Source organism: Triturus cristatus, chromosome 4_1, assembly GCF_964204655.1.
Source record: "Triturus cristatus chromosome 4_1, aTriCri1.1, whole genome shotgun sequence".
NCBI classification, from domain to species: Eukaryota; Metazoa; Chordata; class Amphibia; order Caudata; family Salamandridae; genus Triturus; species Triturus cristatus.
In genome coordinates, this window is record NC_140585.1 from 551,740,668 (window position 1) to 551,753,128 (window position 12,461).

General features: G+C 43.7%; 1 protein-coding gene across 1 annotated transcript in view; it reads left to right on the forward strand.

The window, feature by feature from the left end:
* The window catches only part of DHTKD1 (dehydrogenase E1 and transketolase domain containing 1), a 1,328,309-nt gene that overhangs the window by 963,294 nt on the left and 352,554 nt on the right, over positions 1-12,461 (forward strand). The window contains exon 13 of the mRNA XM_085652869.1: positions 2,802-2,966. Coding sequence (XP_085508995.1) covers positions 2,802-2,966 — 165 coding nt within the window. The remainder of the gene's footprint in view (positions 1-2,801; positions 2,967-12,461) is intronic.

The following is a 12,461-nucleotide window of genomic DNA, read 5'->3' on the forward strand; positions in this document are numbered from 1 at the left end:
AGAGGCGGAGCATAATCAGTGCGCCTGACGAGGGAACCCCTCGGGAGAGAATAACGGGGTCTCAGAGACACCCCCAACCCCCTTTCAGGGGGGTACAGTCACTCACTGCACCCGCCTGCAAGAAGGTCCCTTTCTCACTTGCATGCTAGCATGGATAAAAGAATTCGCTTCTGCTAGGCTGTCGCTGCACTTTCCCCACAGATCATTAGCTGCGATGTCCGACAGGACTACTTTGCATTTTCACTATTGCAATTCAAGGTTAAAATGTCAACATCAGTTAAATGCCATTCGCCAGTCCCAAAATTGAGCTACAACCCAGGAATCTAGTCCCTGAAGGAGGCTCTTCTAAATAAGACAGTGACCCGTGGGTGTCATTTAGGGGGCCGCTAGAGGTTGCAGCTGCTTTTTTTTATTACACTAATGGTCAATAAATCTTAATTATTCACTATTAGTGTCTAAAAGGAAAACAAGCACCAGGAGCTGGAACAAGAGCTTCCCCGGCAGCTGAGGTAAGTAGAAAAATGCTTTTAAATGCATGTTGTGTTCATAGTTGGGAGTGACAGTGTGAGAGAGAGTGCGAGTGTGTTTGAGCGTGTTTGAGCGTGTTTGTATGTGTGAGTATGTGAGTGAACATGAGTTAGTCAGTCAAAAGTATTGGGTGAGAATGAGTGAGACTGAGTTTCAGTAAAGAATATGAGTGAGTCAGAGTGAATGAGTGAGTAGAAATAACTGCAAGAGTGGATGAAAGAGAATGAATGATCAAGAATGGGTGTGAGAGTAGTTTTAAACAGTGTGAGTGTAAATGATTGAGCATGCGTAACGTTGAGAGTAACTGAGTGAAAATTAGTGTGTCAAAATGAGTGAGGATACATGAGAATTAGTAAGTAAGAGTGTAAGAGATGCATGTCAATAAGTGAGCATAAGATTGGATGTGTTAGTGTGAATGAATGAGGGAGAATGAGCGAGTAGGAGGGAGAATGAGTAAGCGTATGAGTGAAAGCAAGTGAATGAGTGAGAAAACATGAGCAAGTCTGAATGAATGAGAGAGAGTGAATGCAAATGAGTAACAATTATTGAGTACAAATGACTGCAAATGAATGTGAGCGAATGTTAAGTGAGCGTGAGTAAATGTGATGTTATGCTTGAGAGTCGGCCATTGCATACCAAATACCAGACTTAGTTTAGAGAGGCACCCCAGGAAACATTCTGGCACAGGCATACTGGAAGCAGTGCTTGACATTTAGATACCCATAGAAAATTGCTGGTGCTGGCACATTGGAGGTAATTTGTGTCATAAGGGAGGACAGCTGTGGTTTAAGTGATGGGTGCAACCATGTCAAAATGCTGGCCACGAAATAAGAGGTAAAAATGTTTTATAAAGGTCACCCATGGCATATGGATGCATTAACGGCACATTTCTGCTGCAGACCTGTTGTGTGTAATTTTTGCTGTGTCAAAATTCTGGCCTTTGCAAATTAGAGGCATTTTTGACTAATGGGAGCACCCTGAGCATATTTGAATAAATGAGTCAACTCCTGGGGAGTTTCAGGTTTCATTGCTTTTGCTCATCATGAAAGAACTTGAATATTAAATCAGTGCCCTTTCAGAGTCTACGGCTATTTATTAAATTTGTGTGAGAATTGTGGCTAGCGATCTTATCCCATGTCCAGATGTTCTGAAATGAAGTATTTTGTACGATACACATGGTTACTAACATTTCTTTGCCTCTCAACCCTCTATATGCTCTTCTAGGGCATGCGGGGATGGATAGGATTTTCCCCACTACCATCCCCCAGGGGCGTTTGGTCTCCCACCTCCTCTTGGTGCCCAGATTGAACATTGCCCGGATGTGGAAGCAACCACAGGCTCCATCCCTGAACATGTGGTGGGGTAAGGTTTGGTCGATTTATGTCATGGAGTAATTGATGAGAGTTGTCATGGACAGGTTGGCCAAATTCGATACAACATGACTCCCATTCACCACCTACATAGGGAGGCAACAGAGGGGGTGCGGGCTCCACCTGAGGATGTCTAGAACATTGCGAGCAGCGGACATTCATGTTATGTCCCTTTCGGACTTGGGGAGTGGCTCACCAGGGGATTCACATTCAGATTGATGGTCTTGTGCCCCTTTCCACACTTGGAGGAGGCCTACGCTGTATCTCCTTTCTTTTCTTCTTTACCTGTCCATTTGTGAAATGGTGAATATTGTGAAATTTGCGCTCATTATTTTATTGAGCATGACTTTTTCTGCGGAGCTTTACCATGTGTCAGGTTAAAATGCAAAAATCAAGGCGTTAAAAGAAAGAAGAGTTGTGCTTCAGTCGCTTGCTACACCTAATGTAGGTGGAACCAAAAGAGACATTTATCTGTGTTAAAGCAATGTCAATTATCATGATGTCATCTGGATTGGAAAAGGGTGACATCATTTTCTGGTAAGATGCGGGGTCATAGCCAATATGTTACCTGTGATGTTATTGAACTCAAAGGGTGTGTAATGTCACTACTGCTTCTCCTGGCAATTTGGGGAACCAACGTCCATGCAGTTTTATGTTATATGTTGTACTGTACGCTGTTCTAACATAAGCGCTGTGATAGGTAAAGCTGCCTGTAGCCAGAGTGAAAAAGGGGTACAAGCAGTAACAGTCCTTGCCTCCGGAGTGAGGCTGTTGTTGAAATTATTACCGAAGATGATAAATTATTGCTTCTATAAAATTGGATTTAAATTTGCTCCTGTGACTATTCCTGTTCTTGAAACATAGTTGGACAGTAATACACCATATGCTTTCATTCTTTTCTAGTTATGTGACAGTGCAGAGGAAGGCGTAGATGGTGATAATGTCAATATGTTTATTGTACACCCAACCACTCCTGCACAGTATTTTCACTTACTACGCCGGCAGATGGTACGAAACTTCAGGAAACCTCTCATCGTGGCTTCTCCCAAAATGCTGCTTAGATACCCGGTAAGTAGTAGCTTGCCAATTATAATAGAAAAGAATATATCTTAGAACATAATCATAAACATATTGTTTAAAGACATATTAACGCTCCATCCGATACAATGCATATAGTACCTTCATGTTACTTAATCCTGGTATTAGCATGTATAGGGTATGGCAACACCGTCCATTTTATGCATGCCTAAAATGTGATTGCACCATGCCCTAAAGATAAACCAGTAATTGTAGTTTTTGATAAAGTCTTCTAGCTGCAGATTTCTCACCTTATGAATATTCCTCAGGCATCAGACTGGATCTGGAAACTTCAGCTGTACCTCTGCAAGCTGGAATGTGGCATAGTGTGGCTCTGCACAGACGCTGTTCCACTTCAAAAGTGATGTGCGGTGCCTACATAGGCGCCACTCCTGCATGTTGACTTCAGTTCCTTTCTTGCTGTGGTGAAGTACTGGGTTTTTCAGAACCCAGCGGTGCCAGGGAACACAGCCTAAGACTTCGAGTTCTTCCTGTTTCAGACTACAGAAACACAGAGTCTTCTTGGTGAAGTCAAAGATCGTATTTATTGGCTGCAACCAGTAACAGGTATCCTAGAAGTACAACACGGTGTATATTCTCAGGAGATTGCTCAAACTTACAAAGCCAGCCTTCTCTTTTTATACAAAATATTATGCTTTAGGCAAACATTCCTTATTTTACAGTTGACTATTCACATATTTTCACTACAAAGAAAAAGCGGAGTCATGATGACAAGCCCATATTTCAGTTTGTCCAGCCCTCAATCAATTACCCGGCAAGGCTCAGTACTTTCATCAGATATCGACGGACCCCCAATAAAAACGGGCACCTCCTCCTCGTAAAGCAAGTCATAAAGTAAGAAACAGGGACAGGTGTGTGTAAGATTAGGCATGGTTTGTGTGTGATGAAAGGTTTTATGATATGTTGTGCCTTGATACTAATCACATTCGGCCACTGGGGAAGGAACTGGCCGAACAGGTTTGGCTTCAGGCAGTGGAGTCAGCTTGCCCAGGTCACAGAGGAGTCAGCAAAGGTGTATGTGTCCTTCAGACTCGTTTTTGGCCTTAGTCATTGGCCTATGTGAGGGCAATCACAAAATGGCTGCCGTTCAATGGAAACCGAGGGTTCAGGACGGAAACTCTGATTTCAGGGTGATTTCGTCACCCGAATATGACGAAAATGCTTGTGCATAGTATTCTAATCATTCTCGGTCTGCTGATACCACAATCGTCATGATACGACGATGTTTATAACACGGGGCCAGAATTTTCAGTACCACAGACCCTCCTTTTGCCCTTACATAGGCAATAACCTATACTCACGTTAATCTGAGTCTAGGTCTGAGTCCAGGTCTATATTCATAAAGTCGTTGAGATGTTGCTGTAGCATCCTCCTATTACTTAGCTCGTCTCTTGATACAGGTTTCCTTACACACAATGTAGCACAGAGGCCACATATTACAGGAGCACACTGTACACACAGACAGAACAGGAAAAGAATGGCTAAGATCATCCCAATGACTATCAGAATTTTCCATCCCCAGGCGGATATCAGTTCCTAGAACCACCCCATCAATGACCAATCTCCTTTATCCACGTGAATCGATTCGGAGATCTTATGCAGTTTGGAAATGGCCTGGTAAACTGTCGGAGCGTTATCTGGAATGAAAACACAGCAACTTGATTGGATCACTTTACATACCCCACCTCGGTCTGCAAGTATGACGTCTAATGCGACCCTGTTCTGAAGAGTCATAAGGCGATCCGACTGGAGCTCAGCAGTCAAATTACTAAGGGCACCGGCTGTTTCATCTACCGTGGATTCAACCACCCTTGTCAATTGCCTTATGTTCCTGCTGTTAACCATAGGCCCCCAAAACGGCAGAAAACCCTTTACGAAATCTCCAAGTTCTTGTCCTGTAGTGTCTTCTTTACTGATGACACCTCTAACTATCATTGTCTTATGGTAATCTGCCGCGGCCATGTAGGTGGGAGGCAACAGGAACGAAACAAAACATGTGCCTGAGAAGTCAGGGGGAAACCATGTATAGGCTCTATTATGGCAGATGAAATAGGTACCCTTAGCTGCTAAGAACGAAGGGGAAGTCTGAGACGCAAAAACATACGTTTCAGTGCAGATACTTTTCCCTAACTGAGCTCTGGGATTCTTGCCATTACCTTGCAGACATAGGTGACCCTGATGGGGTACAATCCAAATCGGGGAGGATCTCTTTGCTTGCTGGTTCTCACTCAGAGTAACTCCATATCCTGTTATGTTTCATCCAATATATGCTAGTGTCTCATCTCTCGGGATAGTCTCATAGGAAATATCTTCCCTAATCATATCTACTATACCTTTAACTAGAGCACTATTCTTAGCATTATCTTTCACAGAACGTAGGGGGTTGGCTTCATGAGCGTATATGAATATCGTTCTATATGCCCACACAGAACTATTATGGCTGAAAGGCAGGACCAGATAAGGGATACCTTTATCTGTAGTATGAGGCATAAGACCACACACCCAACAGTTTGTTGTATTCACTACTAATTGGTGTTGGTGTAGAAGCTGAATGAATGAATTATTAACAAATTCTAATCTTCTAGTGGACTCGTGTTCAGGCAGAGGGTGAAAAGAATGCGAGGAAACAGTAGAAGGAGGTATGGGCTGTGTAGTGGGTGTAAATGTCACTTGAAAAGAGAATAAAACATATCCTATTAAAAACGTCATTACACTAAGCAACATGAAAATACATAATATCAAAAATCGTCTCTTTGTCATCATTATACACATTCTGGCTTTAAAGTCCATCTTTTTGGCAGGTCTCTCATTCTCGAAAAACTCCATCCTCTCTAATTGCTGCTCGTGGTGGTAGGGTTTTCTATGCTAAGGAATGCTTCTGTCAGTCCAGGGCAACTCCCTTAGACCGACCAGAACTGTCGACCTAACGTCTTCAGCTGCACTCCAAAGACTTGGGCAACCACGACCCTACAGCTGAACCCGGATGGCGGTTCAAAAAACAAAAATAAGAAAGTTTCTCAGATGAGAGAGCTGCACTTTCAAAAATAGCAAAGAAAAAGAATTTTATTTGTCCATAGTTCTCGGCCTCAAATTGTAACGGCTTTTTCCAGGTACTGTCTGGTTCTGGGACAAGAGTTCAGGCTCTGTAGTGTTCAATCGAATTGACGGTGGCACAGCTTCTTGCAAAATATTGTCACGTTCTTGTTCAGAAAGTGTTCCTTTTACACGTGCATCACTAAAAGGCAGAAAACGAGGCACAGTCTCAGTCTCAGAGTCGGCGATCCCCTCCTGGACCCACCGGTCGTACGGTAGAGGCAAAGGGACCCTCTTGCAGTGTACGCCGTGAATCCAGTTCTTTTTCCCTTCCACTCGAACAGCTGATCTTGTTGAGAGAAGGACGAGATGGGGGCCGGTCCAACGGGGCTGGTTATTGTTTGTCCGCTGGAAATTTTTGACCAGCACCCATGATCCAGGATCGATAAGATGTCCTGGAGTTTCAGAGACCTGAGGCAGAGTATCGTGAACCTGTTGGTGTAAAACACACAATTTAGCCGTCAATTCATATAGATAATCAAGCAGTACAGGGTGTTCGATCTCACTAAATTTTGTCGGCCTTGGCACTCCCCATATGTTGGCCGGGCGGCCGAACACAATTTCATAGGGACTAAGTCCCACTCGCGAATGCACAGTCATTCTTGTTGATAGGAGTGCTAAAGGCAGAGCGTCAGGCCATTTAAGACCAGAGCTCGCTTGTATCTTTGCCAACTTCAATTTGAGCGTGCCATTATAGCACTCTACTAGTCCAGCTGATTGGGGGTGATTTGCAGCGTGGAATTTCTGCTGAATACCTAGCCCCTCACATACTTTTTTCATCACTCGACCCACAAATTCACTCCCATTATCACTCCAGACCATTCTCGGCATTCCAAACCTAGGGAAGAATTCTTTGGCAAGGGCTTTAGCTGTGGATAAGGCAGTGTTGTCTTTTAAGGGATATGCTTCTACCCATCTTGAAAAGGCACAAACAACAATGAGTACGTATTTCAAATTGTTGCACCTTTCCATGTGGATGAAATCTAGCTGCAAAACCTCGAACGGATACGTTGGAGGCGCAAAATGACCAGCTGGAGTTGGGGTTCCCCTTCCAGGATTGTATTTCAGACACACCATGCAATTCTTGACCACATTCTCTGCACATTTAGGAATTCCAGCATTTTGCCATACTGGAGCCAACAACTTACAAATCCCTTTCACACTGATATGGGCCATTCCATGAGCCATTGTCACCACTGCAAGCACATACGCATCGGGTAACAACCATCGCTGATGTTCTGACAAGTCAACCCAACAACCGTTTTCATCCAATTTACCCGTACTTTCTCTCCACACACTCAACTCTTTCTCTGAAGCTTCAGCTTGAAGACACTTCACACTTTCTATCGTATCTTCACACATTCCAACATCACCAACCCATCTTGCAGGGCCTGCAACATACATTCGATTCATCACATCTTTTGCTTTTTCTTTTGCGATCTCGTCAGCAAATGCATTACCACGACCAACATCATCAGTCACCTTCTTGTGTGCACTGCACTTCACAATCGCAACTTGTAATGGCAAGGTCAGTGACTCAAAAAGCTCATTCACCAATTGACCATGCTGAATCTTAGCTCCATGCGAAGTCAGGAACCCACGTTCTTTCCACAATCGTCCAAAACTATGAGCCACACCAAACGCATACTGGCTGTCGGTATATATGGTCACTTTCATTCCTTTCGATAACACACACGCTCTCGTAAGTGCAATTAACACTGCTGCTTGAGCTGAATTATATGGTATACGTGCAGCTTCAACAATCGTACGCAAAGTCGTGACAGCATATGCTGCAGTCGTATCACCATTCGGAAGCTTGAAGCATGAACCATCCACCCATAAGGTACCATCACACTTTACAAGAGGAGTATCTTTAAGATCTACTCCCCCTCTCGTTTCTTCTTCTGTCCTGAGAAAACAATCATGCTGTTCAACATCATCTGTCTCTACTGAAATTGGCAATAACGTGGCTGGATTCAATGTAGTGCACCTCTTTATGTGCACATGACTCGCTAACAGTGTCAACTCGTAACCTGACAATCGAGCACTAGTTAAGTGCTGTGTCTTGGTCCTGTTTAACAATGTGTCCACTGCATGTGGAACCATCACAATCAACATATTATTCATCACTAACCCAGCAGACTGTCGAATAGAAACAGCTGCTGCCGCTGTGGCTCTCAAGCAACTTGGCAATGCTTTAGCTACCGGGTCCAAAGTCGACGAAAAATACGCGCATGGACGCTGCTTGTCTCCAAAAGACTGTGTCAGCACTGACAATGCACAATCCTCTTTTTCATGGACATACAGTGTAAAGGGCTTACTGTAATTGGGGGTACCCAACACAGGAGCCGGACATAATGCATCACGCAATTCGGAAAAACTTTTCTGACTATCTTCAGACCACGGAACGGGATTCGGTGTATCTTTACAAGTCAATGCTACCAAAGGTTTGGCCAGCAAAGAAAAATTCGGTAGCCACTGTCTGCAGTATGATGTAATGCCCAAGAAAGCACGTACTTCTCTCTGTGTTTTTGGCACACTCAGTTTTTCAATTGCCTGAATTCTTTCTGGGGTCAGTTTCCTTCCCTCCTTCGATAAGAGATGACCTAAGTAGGTCACTTCTTGTCGACAATATTGCAGTTTTGAAAGTGACACTTTGTGATGTAAATCAGACAAATGACGCAACAACGACAAGGTGGCTTCTTTACAAATCTCTTCAGTATCTGCAGCGATGAGCAAATCGTCGACGTACTGAATAAGGGTAGCGCCATCAGGTAAAACAATTGCATCAAGCTGTGTTTTTAAGGCCTGACTATATATTGATGGACTTTCACAGTAGCCTTGAGGAGCGCGTTTGAAACGGAAGCTTCGTCCTCCTAAACTGAAGCCAAAAATATCCCTGCTCTCCTCGGCAATCGGAATGCTGAAGAAAGCATTCTTCAAGTCAATCACCGAGAACCAGGTGGCGGAAGCTGGAATTATAGTCAATAGGGCAGTGATATCAGGAACAACTGGAAACTGTGGCACAACTATTTTATTGACCTCTCTAAGATCAATCACGAACCTGTAAACAGGTGGCTGAGAAGGGTCAGTACGTTTCAAAACAGGCAGAACAGGACTATTACAAACGTTGCCTCTTGTCTCTTCAATTACATCATTTTCAATCAAATCATTAATGACCGTTAGCAACGCCTTTTCGCCTTCACTAGAGATCTTGTATTGGGGAATGCGTGGCAATTTAACATTGGCTTTCAATGTCACAACATATGGCAGTATTTCCAAAAGACCCACATCATTAGGACCAGTAGCCCAAAGAATATCAGGAAGAAACGACAATTCTGTCGGAAGTTTATCCTTCGACAAATACATTGGAGAGATCACTTTCCTACCCAGTGTAAGTTGTACTCCTGAAGGAGAACAATATAATGTTGCATACAATCTTTTCAACAAATCCAATCCTAACAAGTTTTCACCACAACCTGTCGTTAGAATAAGGGGTGCTTCCAATTCACAAGGTCCAACAGAAAGGGACATAGGACTAGAAATCGGGTTCCTAACCGGGGCGCCAGAAAAACCTACTGAAACATTCATCTTGCAAGACAAAGGTGAGCCAGGGAGTTTTGAGTGCATAATAGAACTCTTTGTAGCACCAGTATCCAACAGAAAAGGCTCTGACACACCTGATGTAATCACCTTAACATAAGGTCCACTCTGATCTACTGGAACTGAAACAACTCCCTCTCTTTGTCTATGGCTGTCCTAGCAATCATTACCTTCGATATTCTCATCTTCTGCATAGTAGTCGTCAGCATAGTACTGAGCCGTCCTATCAGACGCGTTATTTTGCTGGTCAAAACTATTCATTGAATTCTGAGGCGGAAGGGAACGCGCGTTCTGGGGTACACTTCCACGTCCTCAACCTCTAGGAGCTTGTGGAACACCTCGACCTCTTGTGCCAAAAGCACCATTCATACGCTGTAACAAAATAGGACAACTATACTTGAAATGACCCTCCTCTTTACAATATGAACACTGATTGGGACCTACAGGAACACGTGGTTGAGAATACTCGAACCTTTGCGAGTTTCTCTGAAACTGTTGAGGTTGCTGATAGTTACTCTGACCACCACGTGGCGGATACGCCTGTTGTAAAAGAACCTTCGTCTTTAATTCTTTAGTTTTCTTGTCTGCTCTATCCTTCTCATCTTTATCCCTATTTTCATAGTACTGTGCAGTAGCCAATATTTGTGCTGAAGAGGAAACGGCACAAGAACTCTCTGAATCTTTCAATTTCTTACACAGCTCGGGAAGCAAATTGTGCACAAACTTGTCAACGAACAACCGTTGACCACCTTCTGTACTCATATCTTGACCACTGTGCTCGATAAACGTTTCTTCAAACCTGGTGAAGAAATCAGACTCGGTTTCATCTTTCTTCTGCTTACACGCAGACAATTTATCCCAATTCACACGCATCGCAGGCATTAAAGTCTTCATGTAAGTAATGATCCTAGCAGGAAGTTCTGCTACCAAAGGCTCAGGCTTGGCACCACCAACTTGTCTATCATTTGCAGTACTAATATTAGCCCATGAGTCACCTAACTCTTGCGCATGATCTGCATGGCGAATCAATCTCCACAAAGGCTGCGGAACAACATTCCCAAATAACATGTCTATGTCGGCTAAATTCATAATGCATGAGTCTGCAGTCTGTGATAATTCCTTATAATAACCTGCAGGGTTTTTACGGGGGTCATGCAAAGTCTGCTTAAGGGCTAAAACTTCAGCTCGCCTCCAAGGAACATGCACCCAAACACGCTGAAAATGAGCTGGAATAGCATCAATGTTATTAACGGCATCAGCCGCAACGGCGTCCTTCCATACCGGAGGGACTTCTCTCATTGGGTACTGTCTCACTTTTTTCTTAACAGAGGAGTCATGCTCAAACAGTGACTGAGAAGGATCCTTATTCCTAAAGGACAACAACGTTGCAACTGCTTTCTCAACATCGGAACCCACAATCGTGCCTTTTGAAAACTCAAACCGTAAACGGCACAAATCAGGCGGATTTGTTTCTAACTCATTATCCTCCAAATCCTCACAAAGGAAAGCACACATTTTCTCAAAAACGTATCTTTGTTTCTGTGCTTCCCATTGACGGAAAACATCCATAACAGACTCCACATTATATTTAAAAGGGAAAGTAACCCATTTATGCGCCATATGGTCAAACATTTCTCTCTCTCGAGAATTAGGCAGTTGACTACGCGACTGCTTATGCTCCGAATCAGGGGTCACACCAGATGACCCGAAGAGAGGAAATATAATGCTAGCAACAGTATCAGTCATTCTCTGTCGGATAGAAGGAGAGGTTGACAAAAGTACAGGAGGAAAAACAGAGGGAGACAAGGCAGACGCAGAGGCAGTATCAGAAAGAACACTAGAAGAGGCAGTCGATGTAGCAGACAATGTCGTAGGAAGTACAGATGAAGCAGGTGGCAAAGTCGGTGGCCCTTGAGGGGGCTGCGCCATAGGAGTAGGAGCCAACTGAAGAGGAGCTGGCGGCTGTGGAAGAACCTGAGGCACAATAACCGGAGGTTGCACAACTAAAGGTTGCGGAGGTGCTGTAGCACTCTGCGCATAAGGGGGTGGCGAACTCAACAAGTGTGACATTAAAGGATCTTTCTCAATTTCTTTCGCTGCATCTTGTTGAAGAAGCGGCAAAACTGGATAACATTTATCGATCACCATTTTACGTTGCCTGTGCAACTGCTCACTCATCTGTTCTTCTTCATTATCTTTAAACTGCATAGCAGCTTGCATTATCGAGATACCCTTTTCTCTCTTATTTCTCTTTGCTAATTTAATTTCCTTCTGTTTGGCTTCCTTACGCCATAGGCGGAAAGAGTCAAACATCGCCGGCCGGGCTTTCTTCTTAAAAAGTTTAACCTCCAGATTATCCAGAATCTCTGTGTCAAAACTACCATATTGGGGCCATTTTAAAGCACCATCTTTCCTGGTGTATAGGATCCATACTTCATTATATGTGATGGGGCCTACGCCATGTTTCACATATAGTTCATAGGTTGGAGTTCCAATCGGAGGAACCGGACACGAGTCCTCCAATCGGGAATCCCTATTACAACCAAGACAAAACAAATTTCCAAGTCTGCTAAGACCAGGCATCTTCGCTCTCTAGTCTAGCTTCAATCTTCAAAGGATTATCGAATACGATCGTCTCGTGAATACACGAGTCTCTCGGCTTTGGTACTTGCAAGTTCCAAATCAAAGATCCCAAGGGGATACCAAACTAAGAACCAAACTAAGGACTGGGAGACGCTCCACTTATACTTAACTGAGGTATCGATGACG